Here is a 27,037-nt window from a genome sequence, read left to right on the forward strand (position 1 = left end):
CTTCGATAGCGTCTTCTTCAAGCTCCGTTTTCTCCTGTCGCCGGAGGCGGAGGCTCTCCATACCTTGATCTTCCCGTCGGCGGAGCCGGTGTAGACGATTCCACCGGAGGAGGCGACGACGTTCACGGCTTCGGAATGCGCTGAACCGACGGAGTCGATGCAAGCCATATCAGAAGATGTTTTCCACGTTTTGAAGCTCTTATCCCATGAGATTGAGTAGAGCTCGCCGCGATCGCCGTCGATGGCTAGTCCGGAGACGGCGTCGGCGTGGTGGATCCATAAATTCTACTTGTGGCGGCGGATTTTGACGTAGTTTTTGGCGGATAGGCAGTTGAAATCAATTGGCTCGTCGTTGATTTGGCGGCGACGGTGTTAAGCTCGTCGGCGGACATGCGGCCGGTGGAGGAGGCGTTGAGGGCGGCGTTAGTGACGGATTAGTGATGGATTTGTGACCTGGTAATTAAAGCCGTCAAAAATTTGACGGAACCTTCCAAAAAGGACCAAATGTGACCCGTTTTCAAATGTGAGGGACAGAATAATTCAAAAGATAATGTTTTGGACCAAAATAAAAAAATCGCAATATGTTAAGGACCATTTTGAGACTTTAGTCTTTAATAAATTACTACAACAACTAGGTTTCCATGATAAATTCTTTGTAAAATATCGGTTAGAGATATTATTTTTAAATAATTACATAAGTCACAATTAGGAATTTGTACTAATTATTTAATTAACTTTATTAGTAGTATTAATCTAGTGTTTACATAATCAAGGCCAACTTTGACCAGTTATAAGGTCAACCGAGTCAAGAAAAATCAAAGTATTAATCCGACTTTCCTGAAACCCGCGTTTGTAAATTGTAATATACTTTCTTTCTTTAAGCAGAAGTATTTGTTTGAAGTTTGATCAAATTCTGTGCAGACTATTCTTTTGTTTTTCTAACTTTCTATTCAAGAAATATTCATTTTCGGGGAAAAGAACATAGAATCTACTACTTTCACCTTCATAAATTTGCTGATTTCCATTCCTATAATATACATTTCTGATATTAAAATGTGACATTAACCAAAATGTTCAAGAAATATAACCAATTTTAAGCACCCAGGAAAATGAAAAGCACATGCCACAAAATTAGGATGTAAAAAACAAGAAATGTAACCTTGTATTGTACCTGGTATTCTGCAAAAATATGCTCAGCAGAATACATACAGTAAAAAAAACTATAGTTATCTGACACTTACAGAAATTTTAGCAGATATTAAGTACTTCAGCTCTGTCAAATGTTCATCATTTGAAATATGGAGCATGATACGAAGATTTGTCAACATTGATTCCTGATCCCAACTTAAGGGACCTGAGGCGTACAGAGCTTCTAGAGTTCTGCGATAAGCTTGCAACTCTAACCTACGGATACTGCTTCCTACTTCCTCTCTTGGAGGATGATGAGAGCTACTTTTCCTCTCAAATCCCGAACAATTACTAGACTCAGCATCACTATCAACGGTGTCTGTTTCTCGAGAAACTGGGTAGATAGAAGGCATGTCAAAGTTGCTTGGACTCCGATCAGTTATACTACAACTACCCACAGAGGAGGCATCACTGTATGAACTATTCGATTGCGTATGTCTGATTCCAGGAACATCATTCACTTTCACCTTCACCATTTGACTGAATGAACTCGGTATAATTTTGAGGGAAGCATGTAAGTTTTTCTCACCTGAAATCTTTCTTGGGTAAGAAACAGAACCTGCCTTTTCGAACACTGGGGCAGCAGCCAGTCTTTGTTTCCTCCCGTCTTTCTCAATTGCTCGTAACTTTTGGCTAGGTCTGTCATGCGTTTCATTGGTAGAAGAGCCATAAGGGGACATCCTCTTTAGCGACCTTGAATCATGATGAGATTCCATAAATCGAGACTCATCCAAAATATTGATGCAATTATTTGGAGGTGTCTTCTTAGCCCTTGCTTTTGGTAGAGGGATCTTGAAGTTCACATTCTGATGACAAACCGAAGTTGATGGTTTGCTAGTTGTAACAGCCTCAGCTCCTCGAGAACTCTGCAATCAATATAAACCAGGAGATCAGAGGCATTAGAGAAGAATATATTAGCAAGAAATGACTTAAAAAACAAATACACCAGAGACTTGGAGCGCACTACAAGTTAACTTCTTGAATTGATTGCTAAAATTATGCAGGCGACGCAAAAATCAATGTCATTAAATGTCAAAAAAGCCAAGGCAACGGGGAAGAATCCAAAAAGGTAGCATGTGCACAGAAATGACGGTGAGATGTTAATGAAACACAAGAGCTATGGAAAAACAGAAACTACCTTTTCAAACAGAACCCATTTGCCTTCGTGCCATGTCTGCTTACTCCTAATGTTTGATCCATCAACAACAGATTCCGTGGAGCACCCAAGCAGCCTTACCAAATACCGTTTCTGGATTGCAGCTGCTCGGAGGGAAATCTTCTTGCTTGTATTTCCTCTTTTGCCTTGCAATACGTTCAAGATAGCAGCAGCCTTCCAGGCACATTCGTGAAATGTCTCCACGACATCTCCAGCTACGTGATCCTCGACACCTTGCACCAATGGCTGGCACGGCCTTACAAACATCCTTGGAACTGTCTCCACCTTGTGTTCACTCGACATACCAGGATAGCTATCATATTTCAGACAATACGTATTTCGATCGGCAGACAAAACCCCAGCAACATGCCATGAAACTGGAATCTCTTCATTGTTCATAACCTCCACCTTATCCCCTTTCTTAAATTTCATCATCAGAATCCCAAATAGCAAAGCCTGTGGTAGCAAGAAAACGACATAATGCCATTAATAGCATATAAATTTGGAGAATCAAAATTCAAAACTGACAGTGATTAGATTTAGAGTAAATTTTGACTTCGATCTTACTGTATTCAAGATTCACAAAAAACAAAAGTAAAAACAGAGAGCATATATTCAATCACATCAAAAGTCTAACCTTCACACAAAAAACAAGATAATCAATTCATTGCTAGATTTAATTACAAATGTAGTTTTCTTTTTCAACGCCAAGGGCAAGTGAAACATTAGATTTTCCAGGAGAAATCAATGAAAAATCACGATTTTTCATTTCTGCTGAAAATCAAGCTGATCGGAAAGAATTGACTAGTGAGATGAAAATGATTTGTGATTTTAATTCCCAGAACAAAATCAGTAATTCATAACAACTTTAAACAGTTTATCATGATAATCTTCAAGAATTCAACATTTGAAAACTAAACTAATTACAGAAAAGTTTGAAATATATAGAAACCTGTTAGACTTGCCACAATATCAATAAAAAGGGGAAATTCAACGAAATAATCAAGAATATAGATCCAAAGCGTAATAAAGAGTCAAAATTTGTTAAAACCCCCAAAAGCTACTACTCAACATTGATCAATTTAGCATTTGAAAGCAAAGAACATGAAACCCTAAAATTAGAAAACCACTGACCTTTTTCCTCAAAATTAAAGCGAATTCTGGAGGTGAGAAGTTGTGATCAGGTGAAATTGATCCCTGAATTTGATCACTTCTTCCAAAACACAACTCTGATTTCACTAGGGTTTGTTTCCTTCTCTTTGAATAATGTATTGTATCTGTTGTTCTTGGTGAAAATTTAGCTAAAAAAATTGATTTATTAAAATTCAGTATATATTTCGAATAAATCAAGAATATTGATTTAAAAACTCAATCCAAACCATTAAAAAACGGTCATGGTGCGAATTGCATGCCATCACGCGCCCATTTCAGCCGTGCACGATACACGTTCTTTTATTATGAGCCTAACATGATTAATTATGCGTTTTTTTTCTGTATTAAGATTTTATATATTGTTGTTTAATGTGTTAAACTGAGATTGAATAATAGAGAATGATAATGTACTGTATTACCTTAAATGGAATATTTAAAAAATAAAATGTCAATTTAAATGGATAAAAAAAGTACTCCATCCGTCCGCGAATATGAGTCTCATTTCTTTTCGGCACGCATTTTAAGAAATGTTAAGAAAAATGAGTAGAAAAAAGTTAGTGAAGCATGAGTTCAACTTGTATATGTGAGTGAAATGAGTTGCTGGAATGTTGGGCCTTCTGAAACCTCAACTAGGGATTATCTTCTTTCTACTAAGTTTTCAATATGTGCAGTGAGTCTATCTCAAAATTCATATTGATAATCCCATTTAGTTACCTAATTAGTACAAATATACCTACCAATATGAAGTTTTCGATTTATGAAATAAAATGTTATAAATTCCACTTAATGATTATTTTTTTATGAAGTACACTTATGGTAAGATTGACACAAATTTATTTCCAATTCGGATTGTTTTGAATAAGCAGTTGTATAAATTAGGTTCAAGATTGGGCCTATTAGTATTGGGCTAGTGGGTCGAGGCCCAATCTTGATTACACAGGAACGCTAATAATCTTGTCGGCCAAAGGCCCACAACACAAAGAACTAAAGATGATAATCTGATTTAATAAAATTTCATGTTGGCATTATATCTCCAAATTAATTAAAAGCGTACAAGACAACACCAGATTCTAAAATATTGTGGTATGTTTAGTTATATTAAACTTATGTAATATAAGTAATTAAATATTTGTAAATTTATAGCGTGGCGCAACAATATTTTTACTAGTAAGGAGTATTACTTTCTTCAAAGTAATCAACTGACAGTCTGACTTATATCTGTAAATTCAAAAAATTAATTAATGAATTAGGATGCAGTTTGTTCTTAAATTGTGGAAACAAAGTGATGTTGCTCTTTGCTCTTCATACAAATGAATGGGAATAAATTATAGTATGGAATTTCATTTTTGTTCATGTGTGAATCCGTGATCATGTGAACATAACGCTATGAAGAATTTATTTTTGGAATCAAAATAGTGAAAATATGGAATTGAATGTTGAAGAGGATATGTCGTGTAAAAGCTAAACCAGAATAAATCTCTGCAAATGTTAAGACTTTTAGTAATCTGTATTCTAATGTTTGAACCTTTGATGTTTGAATTTTTTTTTTCTCATTCATTTTTCTTTATTAAAACACGTGCATGAATTTGCATATAATCCTAACTACAAACTACAAACCACAAATTCAGAAACTCGAGTGCAGCTTGACCGTCATAATTATCAATTAATTAATTATTAATAGATTGTATTCATTCTTAATTTAAGTTTATAAATTTGTCACAGCCATACTTTAAATAGAGAGGATTTACCCTGCATATAGGGATGTCAATGTAACCCGAACCCGTGGATCGGCCCGAATAACCCGATAAAAATACAGGGTTAGGGTTGTAATTTCGCAGCCCGAATTTAAAATCGGGCCATTCGGGCTGACCCGTTCGGGTTGTCGGGTTAGGCGGGCTGACCCGTTCGGGTTAGGGGTCGGCCCGTCGGGTTGAATGCTTTTGCACAGCGAGTAGTTTTTGTAACGGTCATAACTTTCTCTACAAAGCTCCGATTGAGGCCTGCAATATATCCACGCGAAGCTCTTTCGAAGACGAAGAGAATGATATGTATTAGAGGTTTATCAGACTTCAAAATCGCGAGAAACATTGACTCAAACAAGGCTGTTGTACATCCACATATTTTGTGTACATTTTCTAATCCATTTTCTATCATTTCTCAACAAACATGTAAACATACCAAAATATAGAAATATAATCAAAATCATCCAAGACAACCCTCTAAAACCATGCAAAATCCAAATACGTCAACCGACTATATAAGATCACGAAAAAAAATCACTATGTGGTTCATGGATTCATAAATACTCGTACATAAAGCTTTCTTTTAGTATATTTCCAATATAATAGTGCAAAGTGTTTTGACGCCGCTTCGTCATTGAATTATGCGTACTTTGATCATTCTTAAAACAAAGCTAAATTATTATTCGACTTATTTACAGCTGGAATAAATTAAATTTGACCAATCATAATTCAAGAAAACTTAGAGTTACTCCAATTAGCTAGCATCTTGATAATTCACTCTTTAACAATTTAAAATATTTTTGTTACATCTACGATGCACCTCTCACGTTATGAAAATTTTATTTAATTTTCTACGAATTTATTTATGTTTGAATTTTGAAACAAAGTGTTGATTTATGTTTTAAATACAAAAACATAAACATACTATTGATATATATTTTGTAAATAATTAGGTAATGAATAAGTTATTTAAATTTAAATAACTTAATCTTTTTTAAAAATATTAAAGAAAATTAAAAATAAGTATTTCATTGTTGAATGATTAATTAAAAATATGTATATAATTAAAGAAAATTTAAAATACGTATTATTTTTTTGAAAATATTAAAAGAATTAAAAATACTCATTGACCCGAATAACCCGGTGGATTAACCCGAAACCCGAAGGGTTAGGATTAGGGTCGAACTTTTATAACCCGAAAAAAGCATAACCCGAATAGCCCGTACCCGAATGGCCCGACAACCCGAACGGGTTGGCCCGAACCCAAACGGGTTGGCCCGATTGACATCCCTACCTGCATCAACATTATTAAATTTTATTTTTGAAATACACATTATTAAATTATGTAATTCAAAATTTATGAAGGTGAAACTATTGTCGTCTTAGTCAACAATTGACCTACATAAGAATCAATTCCAAAACACCTAGGTAATACTACGTTGTTTGAAATTTATCGCAATTGAATTGCCTAACTTTCAGAAGAGTTTGTGGAATGGAATCGAATGAAATTTCTGAGATGTTGTAAGATAATTTAATTTTCGAGTTTCATAACATCAACGCAATTCCATAGGACTGACTAGACTTTCCTTCTGGCATCATCAAAGAAAATGGAGGCACATTTAATTCCAGTCAACAAACATGTTCAAATTTCTTCAGCTTATCTCTATATAACAAGATGAAACCCCTCCACCTTATTGCATGCATTCTACAAAGAAATTTACGTGATAAATTTCTTTAATCCTTTTGCACTACATTAATTAATTACACCAAATTCGAGATTAATGGCCTCTGCTACACTTCAAAATTCCGTATCTAACCCGCCGGAGCTCGTTTTCCGGCCGTCGCCCAACTTCTCCCCGAGCATATGGGGCGACCTCTTCACTTCAGTTTCCATCCATCACAATAATCAGGTACAATAATTTTCCTATTTTATTATAATCTTAATTAAAAATAGTTGATACCATGCATGCAAATTTCTTGCCTAATTAATCAGAATTATTTGATGACAGATTTTTCACGGCGACGAAATTGAGGAATTGAAGATGAAAGTGAAGAAGATGATCGTTGCAACGGAGCCAAGCATGATCGAGAAGTTGAACTTGATCGATAGCGTCGAACGTCTCGGGATTTCATATCACTTTGAAAAGGAAATTGAAGAGCAAATTCAGATTCTTCACAATTCATATTTGGAAATAATGGAAAGTGGAGATTTACACACTGTAGCTCTGTGTTTTAGGTTGCTTAGACAACATGGCTGCAGCATTTCCACTGGTAATTAATTAATAAAAATTGGTCATATTTAAATAGTACAATTTTGCATGCGTTATTAACTAACTTTTTAATTATTATTATTGCATAGGTATTTTCGAAAAATTTAGAGGAAGTGATGGAAAATTCAAAATTGTTGATGATGAGGGAATGCTGAGCCTATATGAAGCTGCAAATTTGAGGACACACGGTGAGGATGTTCTCGAGGAGGCGCTCGTGTTCACGAAGGCTCATCTTGAGTCCGTTGCTCCGTTTCCGAGGTCTCCTCTCAAGGAACAAGCCGAGCACGCCTTGGAGCAGTGCCTGCAACGGGGCGTGCCAAGGGTGGAGGCTCGACGTTACATATCTCTATATGAAAAGCTCGAATCGAGGAACAATGCTTTGTTGAAGCTGGCTAAATTGGACTTTAATTTGCTACAAATGTTGCATAGACAAGAACTTGGTGAATTGTCGAGGTATATTTATAAATATGTGTGTGTATAGTTTATTAATATTAGAGTGATTTGGTGATTATTAATAATGTGTTTGATTGTAGGTGGTGGAAAGATTTGGATCTTGTTTCGAAGCTTCCTTATGCAAGAGATAGAATGGTGGAGTGCTATTTTTGGACATTGGGAGTGTATTTTGAGCCTCAATATTCTGGAGCTAGAATTATGTTGGCCAAAACTATTGCTATGATTTCAGTCATTGATGATACATATGATTCATATGGTGCCATTGATGAGCTTCAAATGTTCACAGATGCTGTACAAAGGTATATACACATAATTATGCAATGATGTGTCAGCCGATTTTAAACATGTCACCCACCACATAAACATGTATCACACTAAAGAAGTGAGTTAACATAGGCTACTTCCATGTGTTTAGAATTTGGTTGCTGCATCATCGCATATTTTGCTAGAAATGAGACTGATAGGATAATTGCGAAAATTTCAACTTTTATGATTTAATTTTCAGATTTTGGAAAGTGTTGGACGGACCAGAATTTGACTATTTTTCGTGATTTATTTTGTTTCATTGTGTTTAATTGTATAATAATCAGGTGGGATATGAAAGAAATGGAGAGAATACCAGACTACATGAAGATAACCTACAAAGCTCTTTTAGAGCTCTATGATCAATACGAGCAAGAACTAAAGCTACAAGGAAGATCATTCGCGGTTAATTATGCAAAAGCCACAGTATGAATCAATTCATCATCCCTATATATTAAAAAAATTCAAATTTTTATGATTATATAGTAATGAAGAAGTTGTGACATTGCAAACAGATGCAAGAGATTGTAAGAAGCTACAACATAGAGGCAAAGTGGTTCATCGAAGGCTACATGCCTCCATTTAGTGAATACATGGCCAACGGCTTCATCACAAGCACCTACTACTTGCTCGCCACCACATCCTTCCTCGGCATGGCCTCTGCTTCCAACGAGGCCTTCGACTGGCTCATCAAGAAGCCGCGGATCCAAGTAGCCAACACCACCATATGTCGAGTTGTTGATGACGTTGCAACTTATGAGGTACACAAATACTCTACCTTAGTTCACAAAAAATAGTCTTGTTTTATCATTTTTCGGCCATCCACCAATATTAGTACCGTCTATCTATTTATAGTAAGGTTTTTTCTCCGTCTGTATTTGACTTTACCAATTTTACATTAAAACTCGTGTCGTGGACTGCTAATAATATGGTAAATGGTTGGCTAGATTGAGAAGAAAAGAGGGCAAAGCGCGACGGGGATCGAGTGCTACATGAAGGATAATGGGGTGAGGGAGGGAGAGGCGATGGAGGAGTTGAAGAAGATGGGAGAGGATGCATGGAAGGATATGAATGGGGAGATTTGGAAGGAGAAATCGGTTTCGATGGAGATTTTGAAGAGGATTGTGAATCTATCTCGATTGATCGATGTGGTTTACAAGAATAATCAAGATGGGTATACTCACCCTGAGAAAGTGTTGAAGCCCATCATTAATGCATTGCTAGTCGACTCATTGCAGCTTTGATACTAATATTGGGATACTAGCAACGTTTGATTCATCACGAATTGTTTTATTGTGTTTGTAATGGTTAAGGTTTCATTTCATTTGTGTATTCAGTAAGTAGACTTGCACAAGTTGTATTCACTCAAAAATATAGACTAATTCACCGAAAAAATTATGGTTATTTGTCTATTAACTTTCAATAGTATTTTCTAATTTTTTCGAACTATTTTTCAAATATAAATATATAAATTTTAATTTTTTCCTCGAAAGTAATTTTCTCTACATTGAAGTTGATGTGGTAATAAAAGTGTCAGTGGGACAAAGAATTGACGAATGGATAGATGGATTAAAAAATGGACAATATTCACGTTATCACATCATAAAAAAGTACTAGGAGTATTAAGCAATTGTCACATATAGCATGAATGGATACCATTGGATTAAAAAATCTATAGGATAGTTATGGTTCTTAGTTCTACGATTGGCTCTAATTATGGGATCACGACCATGTATTATGCATATATAAAAATTTTGGTGCCAAATTTTAGTATGATTCTATATAGTCATGTCAAATAACAAAAATCAAATATTATTTCCTCCGTAGCATAAAAATACTTTTCTTTTTCTATTTTGATTCATCCCCAAAAATAGTCATTTTCCATTTTTAGTAATTTTTTCTCTCTTATGGGGTGTACCTTATTTTCCACTAACAATACTTCAATAACTTTTTCTTTCTTATTTACCAATTTAGCATTAAAACTTATGTAATACCCAAAGTCCTTATTTTTATGATATGAAGGGAGTAATAATTAAATAAATATCATCCTGATCAAATGCAATTTGAAAGACAAAGTTGACAAATATTTCAATGCACAAGATCTGATAAAATTTATAATCATTCAAAACTGTAGTAGGGGTGTTGAAACGGGTACCCGCACCCGATTTTGGCCGAAAAGTTAGTCCCGGTACCCGTCCCGCATTTAGTCGGGTATCCCGCACCCGACACCGCGGGTACCCGACCCGAAACATTTTTTTTTTGAAATCTTATTTTTTTAAATATTATTTGTATATTTTAGATGCTTTTTTAAAAATACTACTTGATGAATGTAATAGTCTCACTTGAAACTTTTTATTATTATTTAATTTTGTTGAGAATTGAGATCAAGCCATGTAAAATATTTAAAAAATTACATCATGAAGAGCAAGTATTAAAATAAAAAATAAAAAATTATAAAATATCAATATATATATATCGGGTATTTTCGGGACTATCGGGATTACCCGGTCAGGTATCGGGATACCCGATACCCGCAAAACCCAAAATTATTATACCCGACCCCGCCCCGTTTCCCGATTCCGTCGGGTAACAGGTACCCGATACCCGGCGGGTAACGGGTCGGGTTCGGAATTACCCGCTACCCGTTTCGACACCCCTAACTGTTGGCATAATCCAATGTAATTCAAAAATTGAGTTATTGTCTATAAACTTAAACCAATAGTACAATTTTGAAAAGAACTAAACTAGAGCAAGTTTGATTGAAAATAACACGTCATATATATTTGCCAAATTTTATCATATAATATGTCATATACTCCCTCGGTCCCACAAAAAATGTTACACTTGTGGGACGGCACGAGATTTTAGGAGGTTTTGTTTTGTTTTGTTTGTTAAATGGAGAGAGAAAATATAATTTTTATATTCATGTGAGAGAGAACTTTTTCTAGAAATGGAAATGTGACATCTTTTATGGGACAAACTAAAAAGGAAATGTGACATCTTTTGTGGGACAAACTAAAAAGGAAAGTAAGTCCCCGAGCCTTTGTCCTAGCGACAAGGAGCTTAGACATTATTGTATGAGGTGCTCGAGTTCGAGCCCTCTTGACATCAGTTGTAATTTCCTCCTTTCTATAGGAGTTTATTTGTAATTTGTATATTTCCAAACTAATAACCCTTCAATTAATTTATGCAACACTTATCTGAATTTAATAAATAAAGTGATAATTGTGTACTGATGTCAAAATCGAAACGCAAGTTTTTGATGGGGCGAGTCAAAGTCTTTTGGCATGCATTTGATTTGCATCGACATGGAAGCTTTTTAGATCCATTAAAGTAGTACTGATGTTGATAAATCATAATCATGGCACATCTACCTAAAGAAAATAATAAAAACAATATGGACTATATAGTAGTAGTAGTAGTAGTACTTTATTACTAATACATAATTATAGATGTCTAGATCGATTATGTGCAACTAGGGAGTGACAGTGACTCATTATTCTATTACCAAAGTTAGTTTTTTTTTGAGGTTGGTATACAAACTATAATCAATCCTCTGGATCATACGGTTGAGCCATCAAACGAAGGCTACTCTTTCTTGATACAGCAATGCCGTCGACCTCAGTCATATCCAGATCATCGTGGCTCATTCCCGGAGGAAGCTCCCAGTCGAAGTGATAGAGCAGCTGCGCTAGAACGAACTCCACGTTGGCTATGCCAAATGTCATCCCGGGGCATATCCTCTTCCCCGATCCAAACGGGATGTACTCAAAGTGACTCCCCAAGTAATCAATCGGATTTTCCTCGAACCTCTCTGGCTCGAAGCTCTCTGCATCGCGCCAATACTTTGGATCTCTCCCAATTGACCAAATGTTGACAATCACGTTGGCGTTGAGAGGTATGTCGTACCCGTCTACCTCAAACTCCTCCCTGCATGCTCTCGGGATTAGAGAAACCGGAGGGTGCAGCCTCAGCGTCTCGTTTATGACCATCTTGAGGTACTTGAGCGTTCGGATTTCAGACTCCTTGATCTCCTCCTTTCCTCTGAAAGCTTCCCTTATCTCGTGTTGTGCTTTTTCCATTGCGCGTGGGTTCTTCATTAGCTCTGCCATGGCCCAGTCGACTGTTGACGATGAAGACTCTGTCCCAGCAGCAAACATATCCTGCAAACGTTACGATAGCCGTTTTAGAGCAATTATAAGGTGGAATAAACATTTTGGAGATGGAGATGGAGATGGCGAAAGAAACTCACGAAGATAACAGATTTGATGCTGTCGTTGGTTATGGGTAAGTCGAGTTCGCCACTTTTCTTCAACCGCAAAAGGACATCAACCAAATCTTCCGTACCTAGCTCCCCGTACCCCATCTTGGTCGAAGCAAGATTCCTTTCGTGCCCATTGATTACATCGTCCAGAATCTTGTCCAGTTTCCTCCGTAGCTTAAGCAGCTCGAATTTATTCCAAGTAAGGAAATCGAATAGTTTAAACGAGGGAAACAGATCAGCCAGGTCAAAGTGTCCCGCCAAGCAGATCGCTTTCTTGATCAACTTAACAGCCACAGCTCTATCCATGGATGCATTCCCGAACGCAGCTCTGCACGTCATAGAGTTCATGAACAAGAAAATTTTATCGGTCAGGTCAAATGGCGCCCCGTGAGTTGACTGAATCGACCCGATGAGAAGTGAAGCCTCATCCTTCCTGATGTACTCGAACGAACGCACATTCTTCGCGCTAAGCAGCTCCAAAATGCATATCTTGCGCATCTGCTTCCAGTAATCGCCGTAGGAGCTAAACACAATGTCACTATAGTTGTACCACATTATCTGTGTAGCCACGCTTTTCGGCCTATCTGCACACGCGGGGTCATGAGCTTTGAGCACCATCTTTGCAGCCTCGGCTGAAGACACGATGACTGCGGTAACTTCACCGAACTTGAGGTGCATTAGCGGCCCGTACTTGCTCGCCAGATTCCTCAGAGGGTGGTGATGCGGGAGTGGTCCTATGATGTGGTGCAGGTGTCCGATCACAGGAAGCTTCGGCGGGCCTGGTGGTAACCTCAGCCTCTTAAGAGGTTTCACTTTCTTCCTTCCCTCGATTATCCAGGAAAAGAGTCCAAACGAAAGGAGAAAAGCGAGGAAACTGAACGCAAACCGAACTGCTGTTTCCATTTCAGGCCGAACAATAGAGAGACAAAGTAGCGGAGTCTTGCTGTTGCGTGAACTCTGTTCTGAAAGATTAGCTTTCGAATTCTGTGGTGTTGAGTTTGTGTACCTTCTGTTTCCTATTAGCTTGGGAATCTCTTTCTCTTGATTTGAGTTTGAGTCGGAGAACGGGAAGCAACAGGCAACCAGTGTTTTCAGACATCTGCAACGTTTAGTTACATTAGATCTCGGAGATATAGCTGGCCTATGGATCAAGATCATAGAATGCAACATGGAGTTATACGCTTCACAGATTTTTTTCTATGTTCTATGTTTCTGTAGCTTGTTAGCATTGTTATAGTTCTTTTATGCTAAATTATTAACTACTGAAAGTCAAATTTTTGGGATTAGGCTTAGGCAGAGCTAGCATGCCTACTTCTACTACAAACTTAGATAACACATTAATGTTAGGACGGAAAATGTGCATATTCATTAAATACTAACATTATAGATATAGGGAAGAACATCATTGTTTAACTAAGCAAAAAAGATGGCATGAAACAAATATAAAAGCGATTAATATCAAAGTCATGAGATTGACCTCCCAATGCAGGCAATGAAAACCTTGCTCCAATTAAAGCCGATCGTCTCGCCTTACTCTGCTTTCTCCATTGTTCTACAATGCAGAGAACATCTGCAGCTATGTCACATAGCTTGACCGTAGAAGAACTCCCGGTGGGATGGGTTCTTCTTAAGCTTATCATTCAGGAGAATGTCGAAAGTGGTATCATCAGTGGCAATACCACTATCAAGCATTTCATCATGCAACCGAAAAGCCTCTTGGAAATTACCTTCCTTGAAGTTTCGCCCAATAAGTGTATTATAAATAAGTGCATTAGGAGTGATGTTCTTACTGAGCATCTCGTCAAGGACCTTGCGAGCATTTTCCAACTGTCCTTTATTGCATAGACCGTGTATTAAAACAGAGTACGTGATGACATCTGGCATGATGTTCTTTGCAAGCATCTTCTGGTAGAAAACCGTTGCAAGCTCTATATTCCCAACTTTCAACAGCCCATCAATCAAAGTGGTGTAAGTTTTCAAATCACACCGAGTCCCTTCGCTCCTCATTCTTTTATACAAGTTAAGCGCTGAGTCCATATCATATAGGTCTCTGAAACCACCAATCATGGTGTTGTAAACAGCAGTCGTTGGAGATAAACCAGCTTCTATAAGTTCATCAAAAAGTTGATATGCACACTTCATGTCGTTTCTCTTGCAAAAGGCATCGATCAGAGAATTATATGCAGTGACATCCATTGTAACTTTTTTGGTACGCATCTCATTCCACATGTTCAGTGCAAGATCCAGAGTCTGTCCTCTACAAAATCCATCAATCAGAGTGGTGTAGGTAACAACATTAGGCACAAGTCCGGCTCTACACATCTCATCATAGACAGCTAAGGCTGAGTCAATAACACCTTCCTTGATAAAGCCATTAATAAGGCAATTATAAGTCATGCAACCAGGCTTGAAACCCATCGACACATACTTATCCATCGACTCTTTTGCTACAGCGGTTTGGCCAGCTTTGCATAACCCATTGATGACCGTATGGAACGTGACATTAGTTGGAACAATCCCCGAGTTTATCATAAGGGAAAACAGTCCAATGGCCCTTTCAGTTTCACCCTTTCGAAAATGCCCATCAACCAATATACTATAAGTAACTACATTCGGTTTTAAGTTCTTTACAGCCATTTCAGAAAGTAAGTTGAGTGCTACATCCATATTCCCTTTTCTGCAGTTCCCAAGAATCATATTATTGTAGGAAACAACCGTTGGTTCAACCCCCCAATCAATCATCTTATTCCACATCTCGTATGCATCATCTAATCTACCGTTTCCACAGAACCAGGATAGCATATCATTGTAAGTGAAAACATTAGCAACACCATCCTTCACAGCAACATCAAATATTCCCATCGCCTCATCTAGCAATTGAATTCGCAAAAAACCTCTAATTATAGAATTCACAGTGTACACAGTTGGTTGAATACCTGCAGATTTCATACGATGGTATAACTCTTTTGCCTTCTCCATATTCCCATGAACACAGCATCCTTCTACGGTGACCGCGTAGGTGACCTTGTTTGGAGCAAGTCCGTCTTCAACTATCTTATCAAACAACGCCAACGAGCTATTCAGATCACCCTGCTGATAATATCCCTTGATCAAGCTAGTTGCAACCACCAAATTCAACGAATGTCCACTGTTAATCATCTCTTCCTTCAGCCTTAACGCCTCTGCCATATTCCTTTGCTTTACACAAGTACAAATTGCAAGTGTAAACGTACCCTCCGGTGGAACCCAACCCCTATCCTTCATCTCACTCAACAACCCAACTGCAACATCGCTTTCCAGCTTCATACAAGCAGCACGAACTGCACTAGAATAAACGTGAGGCTCGATCTTAATCCCACTGTTCTTCGCCTCCAAAAAGTACTTCTCCGCCTCTTCCACCCTACCATCTCTCAGACTTGCACACATCATCATGTATACAGTATCACAATCATAACTAATATCCTTCGTAACTACGTCCTTAAACAAGCCGCGTGCATTGTCAATCATATTCGCCCTTATCAAAGATTTCAAGAAATTATTCAAAATAATCTGACAAGGCAATATTCTACGGGAAACTAATGCATAGAAACAATCTTCAGCATCCTTGTATCTTTGTGCTCTGACATATCCATTCAAGAAATAATAAAAAAGCCGCGGCTTTAACCAAAAACCATATCTTTCTGCACAATCAATCAAACAATCGACAGCCACAACACACGAAGGGGCAGAATCACGGCATACATAATCATTAATCAAGCTCCGAGCTGCATTATGATAATTAGGGAATCTTACAAGAATGTGAAGCAGCACGAAAAACGATTCCCCAACTTGGAAGCCGCGCTGTTTCCCGGCCCAGTTGGCGTAGTCAAGGGCTGTCTGAGGGTCATTCTGGTAAGACAAGAGGGCATCAACGGCGTTTTTGTGGCTGAATTCGGCGTTTTGTGAAATGGGTTTAGGAAAAGTTTGAATTTGGGTTGTGGTTAGGGGTTCTGAAGTTGAGCTCGATTCGACCAAGTTGGGAAGTGGTGTGGTGAGAGAGGAGGATGATAAATATTTTAAGGGAATCGCTGAGAAGCGCAGTCGTGACGGAGCTGGTGAGGATGGAAATCGAATTGGAAATTTCATGGGCGTATGTGTTGTTGATTCTTCACAGAGAAATCCTAAACCCTACTCAAAATAGAAAAATCTTGCTGCAGCAAACCCCTGTGAAGTAGAGACTGCAGAGATACGTCCGTCTGTAAAATCACACTAAACCCGGGTTTTTTTAGAACACACTTAACATTTCTCAAGTGTACTGGATTTTTTTTTGTTCCGGATTTGGAAGAGACACATGACCCTCATGCGTCTCCTTTTAATGAAACGCATGACGGAGATGCGTCTTTCATTTTTTCATTTTTTCATGCGTCATGCGTCACAGGCAAAGACGCATAAGACTCATGCGTCTTTCATTTTTTCATTTTTTATTTATTTTATTTTATTTATTTTTAATAGTAAAATAAAATAAAAATAAAAATAAAAAAATGAAAGACGCATGACGCTTATGCGTCTTTGCCTGTGACGCATGACGCTTATGCGTCTTTCAAAAAAAAATAAAGAAAAAAAAAATTTAACGACGCATGTTCCTCATGCGTCTCTATAAAAGACACATCTCCGTCATGCGTTTCATTAAAAGGAGACGCATGAGGGTCATGCGTCTCTCCCAAACCCGGAACAAAAAAAAAAGTTCAGTACAAACATGGAATTTAAGTTCTACTCTAGAACAAAAAAAAGAAAAAACCCCACTAAACACCTAATCCGCCAAAGAAGATGGAAGTGGTACGCACGCGCGCACTTACAATTGATTAAGAGCATCCGCAATGGGCAGACGATGGCACGCCCGATGGCGCGCATCGTCCGCGCCATCCATCGTCCGCACCCATTGCGGGTGCGTGCCATAGGCGCGGACGATAGTCGCGCCCTATACTTCGGTCGCGGAGGATAGCGCGGACGATGGCCATCGTCCACCCCATTGCGGCTGTCGCGGACGATGGCCGCGGACGATGGTCATCGTCCGCCCCATTGTGGAGGTCAAGGACGATCGACTCGGACGATGGCACGCGGTTTTGATTTCTATTTAAATCTCGTTTCTCATTCAGTTGTGCATACGAACATATCGACTATCTATTTACATATTCTCTCTCTACATCCAACCAAAATGAATCTCGTTTCTCATTCAGTTGTGCAAGTCCATTGGCCTATTCGACATAGGTCGTATGTCCGACGCGGCCACCAGGAAGCTCACAGACGTCTGGTTGAAGACTATTTTGCCGATCAACCGCGATGGGGCCCGACTGTTTTCCGCCGCCGGTTTAGAATGTCGAGGTACCTTTTTCTCAACATTGTTCGTACATTGTCTTCACGTGATGAATACTTCACGTTTCGGGAGGACGGCATCGGGAAACCCGGCCTTACACCATTGCAAAAGTGCACGACTGCTATTCGTCAGTTGGCATACGGCACCACGGCGGACCTTTTTGACGAGTACCTCCACTGTGGGGAGACTACAGGCCGCGAGTGTCTGAAGAGTTTTTGTCGGGGGATAGTAGAGGCCTATGGCGACACATATTTGAGCAAGCCGACAACCACTGATTGCCTGGGTCTGATGCAGATGCACGAGAGGGCGCACGAGTTTCCTGGGATGCTCGGGAGCATCGACTGTATGCACTGGGAGTGGAAGAATTGTCCGACGGCGTGGAGAGGCCAATTTCGCAAGTGGATACAAGGGCAGCCACCCGACGATGATCCTCGAAGCCGTCGCTGACCATCGGCTCTGGATTGGCATGCTTACTTTGGCGTAGCCGGGTCGAACAACGACATCAACGTCCTCAACTCGTCCACCCTCTTCACCGACCAATGTAACGGCAACGGCCCGGTCATTGAGTTCACTGCCAACAGACGCCAATACCATATGGGGTACTACTTGGCCGATGGCATCTACCCACGGTGGCCAGTTTTCCTAAAGACGGTCAGCTGCCCAATTGGTGAGAAGAGGGTTTTATTTGGGCAAAAGCAGGAGGCGGCGCGGAAGGATGTCGAGCGGGCATTTGGGGTGCTCCAATCACGGTGGGCAATTGTGAAAGGGCCGGCTCGTTTCTGGTACAAGGAAGTCATCGCCGATGTCATATATGCGTGCATAATCATGCACAACATGATAGTCGATAGTGAAGGTGGAAACATCACCGACTGGAATGAAGACGACCGTGCATCTAGCTCTTCCGGCACATCGACCGACACACCCGATAGAGGGTTACCGTTAGGCTTCGAAGATGTTCTATCTAGACAGGCCTCAATGCGCAACCAACAGGAGCATACACAGCTCATGAGTGACATGATTGAAGAAGTGTGGGCTCGTAACCGCCGTCGCTGAGTTTGCGTTTTTTTTAATTCGCATTGTAATGTATTAATTTTTATTAAATGAAATGAAGTTTATGAAATTCGTATTTTAATGTATTATTTTTTTTTAAAATTCGTATGGATTTTGTAAATATTAAAAAAATGATGACGTGACGCTATAGGGCGCGCCTTAGGGCGCCCCACTGCAGGTGGGGAGGTAGGAGGATAAAACTGCTGACGTGGCGCGCCATAGGGCGTGCCTTAGGGCGCCCCATTGCTAATGCCCTAAGATGTTGTCACATCCACAAATTGATTTATTATGGAATTATAAAGACAACTTAATGAAATAGTATGAGTTTTCGTCACTCTCTCCGTTTCGTAGCGAGACATTTCTTTTGGCATAGAGATTAGAAAAAAATTGTGTTAAGTGAGTTAGGTAAAGAAAGAATAAAATAAGAAATGAAAAAGGTAGATAGATGAAGAGAGAATAAATTAAGAGAGAATAAAGTAAGTGGAAAGAAATATGTTGACTTTTATCATAAAAAGGAAATGACTCCACTGCTATGGAACGTACCAAAATAATAAAATGACTCTACTATTATGGAACAGAAAGAATACTAATTTTATAACAGTATGAGTGAAATAAGTTAGTGAAATGTGAGCTATATTTAATTAGCAAGTGAAATATAACTATTATTATAAGACAAGGGGACAGTACTTAATATGCTTAGTATTTATTTGAAATTCAATTATCTCAAACAAAAAGCGTGCTCTGACCACGGTCAAATATTACCAAAAGACCCGTATAACAAAATTAATATTGGTAAACATACATCAAATTATGAAAAAAATAAAAATAATAAAAAGAAAAAATGAAAAATAAATATTACTTCCTCCTACCCTGAAAAATATGCACGTCTGTAATATTTTATTTCAAAAGTAAAAGAAAAGAAAATAAAAGTAAAATTAAAATTATAAAAAGAAAGAAAAAATTTTTATATTGATATTAAAATCTAAAAAAAATCGAAAAATTCAACTACAGGTCTGTAATATTTTATTTCATATTGAATCAACACATAAGGAAAAATTAACTCTAAAATATACTTACTCGACAGTCCACAAAATTATTCCCATCCTTTGATGACACGAGAGAGATGAGCAAAAGTAAGAAACAAATAAAAAAAAATAAAATACAAGATAAAAACTCATTTTTAAAATATGACTAATTTTTTGGATGTTTAAAAATGATAAAATATGACTAATTGAGTAAATAAATACTACTCCATATACTAGTGGATTAAGGAATTCGTATCCAAAAAAGTATGAATTGGAAAGGAATTTCACCAATGATATAATGCACATGATCGATGTCCTTGTCCAGCTGAAAATCCAATGCAACTTGTCGTCTCATAAGCATCGAATTAATCGAAACTCTTGTCATCTCATTACATTAATCACAACAAAACAATGAATCAAAACCCATTAGCTAATTAATCAATTTAGCGATGGCAAGCCGAGTTCGCGAAACCATCATGGAGTGCATGAGAGAAGCTCAATCCTCCGGCGCCGACGACGAGGACAGGTGCCAGGCGCTGCAAACCCTGGCCACCATCACCAACATCAGCCCCCAAAACCGGAACTTGGTGGCTCAGATCGACGGCGCCGTCTCTTCGCTTATCGGCCTCTCGAAATCCGCCGCCTCGCCTCAAAATGTCCAAACTCTGGCGCTCTCGGTGCTCTTCAACCTTTCGCTTAATCCCAACTTGAAGCAATCTTTAGCTCAAAAGGACACCATTTTCCACCTCACTTCTCTCATCGACTCGCCGGAATCCGCCAAACTCGCCGCCTCCTACCTCTGTAGCCTTGCCATGTTAGACAAGAATAAAGCCAAATTCGGCGTTGCCGGCACCGTTCAGGTTTGTATTAACCACTTTATCGCTAAGCTACATTAATAATTCTAGTGGTGTTTGATAGTATTTGGATATTCATGAAATATAAATCAGATTCTATTCATTTAATGATGAAATGCGAATAGAATGTGTTGGTTAAATAATTTTAAATTATGTCAAAATTTAAGAAGAAATAATATGTATTTCGTCATGGACAAGGTTTCTAATAGGCTTGAGTCTGAGTTTGAAAAAGATCAACCAGTAAGTCCAGTCTAGGCTTGCTTTATTTCATCGAAGGGATGAGCCTAGGTCGTAGTGGCCTAGATTAATCCGGTCTAGTTGACAACTCTATTAGCAGGGTTTTGAGCATTCAAAATCAGATGAGATATTTAATGAAGGAATATTTTTAGGACAATTGCCAAATAAATCACGAAGAATGGTTAAATTTTTGTTTGTCCACACTTTTCAAAATTAGAAAAATAAAGTATGAAGTTTGAGAATTTTCCAATTATCTCGTCATTTTCTTTTATAGCGAATTGCGCGATGATATGTGGACTACTTAAAACACATGGACAAAAGTCATAAAACGTCGTTAGACAAAACAACAACATCTAGTTAAGTTTGAAATGGCATTTTGTCCACGCCTTTTAAATCGGCTGCCATCTCACCACGCAATCCCTGTAAAAGTAAAGGATGAGATAAACATACATTGTGTGTTATTAAAATATGTGGCTCAATTAGAATTGGTTGCAGGGACGGAGATAGAATAGGCCAAGCCGTCCTTCAGCGGGGGCTTGGCCGGTGCCGTCCTCTTAGAATCAGATGTAGTATTTTCGCGCTTTCTTTTTTACAGAGATAGAATAGCTTGAGAAAGAAGATGATGGAGAAATAAAGGAGAGATGGAAAAGAAATAGGGTGTTGAAAAATAAACAGGAGTAGTATAATTATGATCTCGGTAACAGAGAGCACATTTAAATCCTATTTCTTGTTTTCTGTGTTTTGGAATATATTACTAATATTTGTTCTTTTTGAAAAATGTTTTAATATCAATAGCTGTACTATTTAAAATTTTATAATTTTTATTTATATAATAACAGTATTATATAAATCAATTTATTTATTACTCCCTCCGTCCCCTAATAGGAGTCGCTCTTTGACCGGGCACGAGTTTTAAGAAATGTAGAGAAAAGTTGGTTGAAAAAGTTAGTGGAATGTGGAACCCACATTTTTATATGGGTTTTATAATAAAATGTGAGTGGAGTGAGTTAGTGGAATGTGAGGCCTACTACCATTTATGGTAAAAATGAAGAGTGACTCTTAATGGGGGATGGCCCAAAATGGAAATTAGCGACTCTTATTCGGGGACGGAGGGAGTAATATTTTGTAATTTTATTATTTTTATTTGTATAATAACATTATTGATTAATATTTTGTCAGCAATTATTCATCTCATATTTTATTTTTGGTCTATATGCCTGTATATATTCATTACTATTTTTCATTAATTTTAATAAAAAGATTTCATATTAATTACTCCTATTTATAAAATTATTATATAGAAGACACACATTTGTCTAATATTTTTCTTTTTTACTATTTTTAATACTATTACAAACGAGTCAAAGTAATCGTAAATGGACAATACGAGGCATCGCGTACTTTGGTGTATTTATAGTGAAATTTTATTACTGGCTTATTTCAATTTCTAGTTCTGTGCCTGATTGGTTGTTGATGGCTGATTCAGGTTCTAGTGAAGGCGATATCCGGGCCATGCGGGCCGGCCAGCCACCACCTCCTCAGCTCTCTGGCCGAGCTGGTGCAGTTTCACGGCAACTGCACGCTCGCGGTCCGGGAGGGGGTGGTGCCGGCTCTGATGACGCTGGCGGAGAGCGGAGACGGGGAGGATCTAGCCGGAACTGCTCTAGCAATTCTCGGGCTTCTGGCCCGGTTCGAAGAAGGGCTGAGCGAGCTGAAGAAGACCGATAGGATCGTGGCCCGAATGCTGGGGATTTTGAAGAGCGGCTGTTTTCTTAGTAAAGAAGGGGCGGCTGAGATTCTTCTCAGGTTGTTTGACGACAGCGAAAAATGCTTCAGGGCCGCTGCTGAACTGCCGGAGTTTTCGTCGGCGCTGGCGGAGATTTCAGTGGGTGGTTCGGGCCGGCCCCGGGAGAAGGCCAGTTTGCTCATGAAAAAGGTCATGGATGCTGACCTGTATTGACCAATTAGCAGCGCCTTAGCGACTATTTTTTTGTTTTTAAGTTTCTAAAAAATCATTTTAAATAATTGCAATCTATAAACAATACTGTTCGGTTTTCAAGATTATATCTCCGGAGTAAATATATATTAAATTTAATTCATGATATTGAAATTTTTTTTGAGGTTCAATGGGCCCACTAAACCGTTTTGGCCCCAAAACTATTAACGTTGTTTTTTTTAATTTTTTTACGTGTGGTTTGTTTGCATGAATTATTTGAAGTAATATGGTAAATGTAATAGCCTTTGAAAAATAAAAACTTTTAAAAGTTACACGGATTTTAATAAATAATAATTAATAAATTAAGAGAAATAAAGAAAAAAATAGGTAAAGTAAGAGAAAAATCGCCGGTTCGGTCAACAAACCGGCTGCCAAAAGCTGCGATATGTCGCCTCGGGTTCCGCACCACCACCAAAAGCCACTGGTTTACCGGTTAACTGCCGGTTTTTGCGGTTAACCGCCGGTTTCCGGTCCAAAAACCGCCGGAACCGGCCGGTTTCAACGCATGAAAAGCTACCCCGACTGATGCATTGGTTTCCGCGCCCGAACCGTGAAACCGCTGCTTAACCGGCGGTTCCGAACCGTCCCGAACCGGCGGTTCGGTGACGGTTCCGGTTCGAAAATTCTTGAACCTGAACCGGACCGCGGTTCGAATTGCGACGATTCCGGTTCGAGGAAATTGCCACGGTTCTGGTTCGCCAGTTAACAACCGGAACCGGAACCGGTGGGCATCTCTAATAAGAGTTTTAAACTTGTATTTGAATCCGATAGGTTTGTATTGTATAAGTTTGGAAAGTCCCTCAGAAAAAGGTTATGTAACCGATGAACTTTTTAAGCTTAGTGTGGCTACGCGCCTTGTTCCAAAGCCTTTGGCTATCAATAACAATGCATTTACTTCCTCTTACTTGACTGAATATTCAAACTTGTGGCATTGTAGATTGGGACATGCAAATATAAACGTCATTAAAAGATTAGTAAATCTTGATTTACTAAAGGCAAGTGAAGTTTATAGTAAAGATAAATGTGAGATTTGTCTTGAAGCCAAAATGGCTAAATTGCCATTTCATTCAGTTGAAAGAATCACCAAACCCCTTGAATTAATTCACACTGATATGTGTGACTTAAATTTGTGCAAACAAGAGGTGGTAAAAAGTATTTTATCACCTTTACAGATGATTGCACAAGATATTGCTACATCTATCTTTAAAAAAGCAAAGATGAAGCAATAGAAGCGTTCAGGAATTATAAGAACGAAGTTGAGAATCAACTTGGTTGTAAAATCAAAATGATTCGATGTGATAGGGGAGACGAATATGTAGCCCGGTTTGAAGAACTATGCAACACAAGTGGCATAATTCATCAAACAACTGCTCCCTATTCACCCCAATCTAATGGGGTTGCGAAACGCAAAAATCGAACTCTAAAAGAGATGATGAATGCACTACTTCTGACTTCAGGATTAGGACATAACATGTGAGGGGAAGCGGTTTTGACAATCAACTATATCGTGAATAAAATATCTCTCAAAGGAAAAAATGTTACTCCTTATGAGTTGTGGAAAGGAAGGAAACCATCCTACAAATACCTCAAAGTGTGAGGGTGTTTGGCTAAGGTGATGGTCCCCCCTCCTAAACAAGTTACAATCGGACCTAAAACGGTTGATTGCATCTTCATTGGATATGCACTTAATAGTAGTGCATACAGATTTGTGGTCCACAAGTCCGAAATTCCAACTGTGACTGTAGGAATAACGATTGAATCAAGAAACACCGTATTTCTTGAAAATACATTTCCTTGTAAAAGTAAGGAAAACGTAGCATCCAATTCCGAGACAAGAATTGAGGATGAAACCACCAGTACTAAACCATTGGAGATAAAGCCCAATTCACGCAAACGTGCAAGGCCTGATCTAAATGAGGCAGCACTGAGACGTGGGAATAGGGTCAGAACACCAAAGACATTTGGTCCTGACTATATTGCATTCATGTTGGATGAAGAACCAAAATCGATAAAAGGAGCCTTTGCAGGCCCAGACGGGTTGCATTGGAAAGAAGCTGTTCAAAGCGAAATTGATTCAATTTTGTTAAACCACACGTGGGTATTGGTTGATCTACCTGAAGGTGCTAAACCTTTAGGAAGCAAATGGGTCCTTAAAAGAAAGTTTAAGGCCGATGGAACAGTAGACAAGTATAAAGCTAGACTGGTAGTCAGAGGCTTTAAACAAAAGGAAGGGTATGATTTCTTCGATACCTACTCACCTGTAATGAGGATTACATCAATTCGAGTGCTTCTCGCAATTGCTGCTGTACACAATCTTGAGATTCATCAAATGGATGTTAAGACTTCGTTTCTAAATGGTGACCTTGAAGATGAAATCTATATGGAACAACCTGAAGGTTTTGTAGTACATGAACAAGAGAAAAATGTATGCAAACTGGTTAAATCCCTCTATGGATTGAAACAAGCGCCGTTGCAGTGACACTTGAAATTTGATAACGTGATGTTATCAAATGAATTTAAAATCAACGAATGTGACAAATGTGTCTACATTAAGAACACTGATAATGGATACGTTATAGTGTGTCTTTATGTTGATGATATGTTAATCATGGGTAGTAACACCCAAGTGATTAACGACACGAAAGCCATGTTAAAAAGAAACTTTGACATGAAGGACATTGGTCTAGCTGATGTAATTCTTGGAATGAAAATTCTAAGAACATCCGAAGGAATCACCTTAACACAATATCATTATGTTGAGAAAGTACTAAAAAGATTCAACGTTTATGATAGCACTACGACTAAGACACCTATAGAGCTAAATATTCATTTAACCAAGAACAAAGGAGAACTTGTCGCACAAGAAGACTATGCGAAGGTCATTGGGTGCATTATGTATCTGACTAATTGCACCCGGCCCGATATCGCTTGCGCCGTGAATAAATTAGCACGCTACACGAGCAATCCAAACAAAGAGCATTGAACTGCTCTTGTAAGGGTTTTGAGATATTTAAGATATACTCAAAATCACGGGCTACACTTCACGAGATACCCACGGTGCTTGAAGGGTACTGTGATGCAAACTGGATATCCGATAACAAAGACTCACTCTCTACAAGTGGATACGTCTTTACTATTGGGGGTGGTGCTGTCTCGTGGAAATCCACAAAATAGACTTGTATAGCCCGATTAACAATGTAATCTGAATTCATAGCTTTAGATAAAACTGGTGAAGAAGCTGAGTGGCTTAAGAATTTCCTAGAGGACATTCTGTGTTGGTCCAAGCCTGCGCCTCCAGTGTTAATTCATTGTGATAGCCAAGCAGCTATCGGAAGAGCAAATAATGGCTTCTACAATGGTAACTCTCGACACATTCGTCGACAACACAACACCGTGAGACATTTGATCACAACTGGCGTGATTACAATCGACTATGTGAAGTCAATATATAATCTAGCGGATCTGCTAACCAAAGTGTTAAACCGTGATCAAATGAATAAAGTGTTAGAGGGAATGGGTCTAAATCTACAAACTAAAAGAATAATCATAGTGGTAACCCAACCACGATGACTGGAGATCCCAAGAACTTGGTTCAATGGGAAAACTAAGCCATAAGAGTTCATGAGAAACACTCTTCTACATCTATTCCCTAAAAAGCAATAGAGTGTTGAAAGACCTGCCTAAGTGGTAAGGCTAAGTCTATGACTTTTAATGGTTCTTAAGGATCTCAAAGAGATGGAGTTCTCAAAGAAACCAAGTATGACAAGGTAGTTGACTAAGAATCACCTATGTAAATGCGAAGTGTGGTCGCTTCACAAAACGCATTTATGAATCCAAAGTGGTGTCCAAGACCGCAATGGAAATAAACTGTGAGAACGGAAGAGGTTGAGGTGTTTAAGTGTTAACATCATTGTCTCGGTACATGCCGTGGAGGAATAGTTCAAAGCATCACGCTACTAGTCCGCCTGTGTATCCGATGGTGCTATCTATGGAC

At 38.6% G+C, this 27,037-nt stretch overlaps 5 protein-coding genes across 5 annotated transcripts; 2 read left to right on the plus strand and 3 right to left on the minus strand.

Annotated features, from left to right (window-relative positions):
* Positions 1-1,144: 1,144 nt before the first annotated feature.
* On the minus strand, positions 1,145-3,649 carry LOC121778253. Its single transcript, XM_042175574.1, has 3 exons — positions 3,479-3,649; positions 2,327-2,800; positions 1,145-2,054 (listed from the first exon to the last, which is right to left on the minus strand). The coding sequence occupies exons 2-3, from the start codon at positions 2,777-2,779 to the stop codon at positions 1,227-1,229; spliced, it is 1,281 nt and encodes a 426-aa protein (XP_042031508.1). The 5' UTR covers positions 2,780-2,800; positions 3,479-3,649; the 3' UTR covers positions 1,145-1,226.
* A 3,370-nt stretch (positions 3,650-7,019) lies between these two features.
* LOC121778732 (vetispiradiene synthase 2-like) lies at positions 7,020-9,508 on the plus strand. The gene is made up of 7 exons (XM_042176138.1): positions 7,020-7,148; positions 7,248-7,509; positions 7,598-7,961; positions 8,042-8,260; positions 8,552-8,690; positions 8,780-9,025; positions 9,212-9,508. The coding sequence occupies exons 1-7, from the start codon at positions 7,020-7,022 to the stop codon at positions 9,506-9,508; spliced, it is 1,656 nt and encodes a 551-aa protein (XP_042032072.1).
* Positions 9,509-11,674: 2,166 nt separating this feature from the next.
* On the minus strand, positions 11,675-13,624 carry LOC121779749 (premnaspirodiene oxygenase-like). The gene is made up of 2 exons (XM_042177145.1): positions 12,517-13,624; positions 11,675-12,427 (listed from the first exon to the last, which is right to left on the minus strand). The coding sequence occupies exons 1-2, from the start codon at positions 13,429-13,431 to the stop codon at positions 11,813-11,815; spliced, it is 1,530 nt and encodes a 509-aa protein (XP_042033079.1). The 5' UTR covers positions 13,432-13,624; the 3' UTR covers positions 11,675-11,812.
* Positions 13,486-16,743, minus strand: LOC121779748 (pentatricopeptide repeat-containing protein At3g54980, mitochondrial-like). Its single transcript, XM_042177144.1, has 2 exons — positions 14,006-16,743; positions 13,486-13,627 (listed from the first exon to the last, which is right to left on the minus strand). The coding sequence occupies exon 1, from the start codon at positions 16,651-16,653 to the stop codon at positions 14,110-14,112; it is 2,544 nt and encodes an 847-aa protein (XP_042033078.1). The 5' UTR covers positions 16,654-16,743; the 3' UTR covers positions 13,486-13,627; positions 14,006-14,109.
* Positions 16,744-20,405: 3,662 nt separating this feature from the next.
* On the plus strand, positions 20,406-23,007 carry LOC121779162 (U-box domain-containing protein 39-like). The gene is made up of 2 exons (XM_042176493.1): positions 20,406-20,816; positions 22,534-23,007. Exons 1-2 carry the CDS (start codon positions 20,406-20,408, stop codon positions 23,005-23,007), a joined length of 885 nt encoding a protein of 294 aa, XP_042032427.1.
* Positions 23,008-27,037: the final 4,030 nt, after the last annotated feature.

Source organism: Salvia splendens, chromosome 19 (genome assembly GCF_004379255.2).
Source record: "Salvia splendens isolate huo1 chromosome 19, SspV2, whole genome shotgun sequence".
Taxonomy (NCBI): domain Eukaryota; kingdom Viridiplantae; phylum Streptophyta; class Magnoliopsida; order Lamiales; family Lamiaceae; genus Salvia; species Salvia splendens.

Bases quoted from the DNA above. Each gene is read 5' to 3' on its own strand.
- LOC121778253 (XM_042175574.1), bottom strand. From the start codon at position 2,779: ATGATGAAATTTAAGAAAGGGGATAAGGTGGAGGTTATGAACAATGAA. The intron at 2,055-2,326 runs GTAGTTTCTGTT...TATTGATTGCAG, and splicing joins AATGGGTTCTGTTTGAAAAG to AGTTCTCGAGGAGCTGAGGC.
- LOC121778732 (XM_042176138.1), top strand. From the start codon at position 7,020: ATGGCCTCTGCTACACTTCAAAATTCCGTATCTAACCCGCCGGAGCTC. The intron at 7,149-7,247 runs GTACAATAATTT...ATTTGATGACAG, and splicing joins CCATCCATCACAATAATCAG to ATTTTTCACGGCGACGAAAT. The intron at 8,691-8,779 runs GTATGAATCAAT...CATTGCAAACAG, and splicing joins TTAATTATGCAAAAGCCACA to ATGCAAGAGATTGTAAGAAG.
- LOC121779749 (XM_042177145.1), bottom strand. From the start codon at position 13,431: ATGGAAACAGCAGTTCGGTTTGCGTTCAGTTTCCTCGCTTTTCTCCTT. The intron at 12,428-12,516 runs GTGAGTTTCTTT...TAACGTTTGCAG, and splicing joins GCATCAAATCTGTTATCTTC to GATATGTTTGCTGCTGGGAC.
- LOC121779748 (XM_042177144.1), bottom strand. From the start codon at position 16,653: ATGAAATTTCCAATTCGATTTCCATCCTCACCAGCTCCGTCACGACTG.
- LOC121779162 (XM_042176493.1), top strand. From the start codon at position 20,406: ATGGCAAGCCGAGTTCGCGAAACCATCATGGAGTGCATGAGAGAAGCT. The intron at 20,817-22,533 runs GTTTGTATTAAC...TGGCTGATTCAG, and splicing joins GCGTTGCCGGCACCGTTCAG to GTTCTAGTGAAGGCGATATC.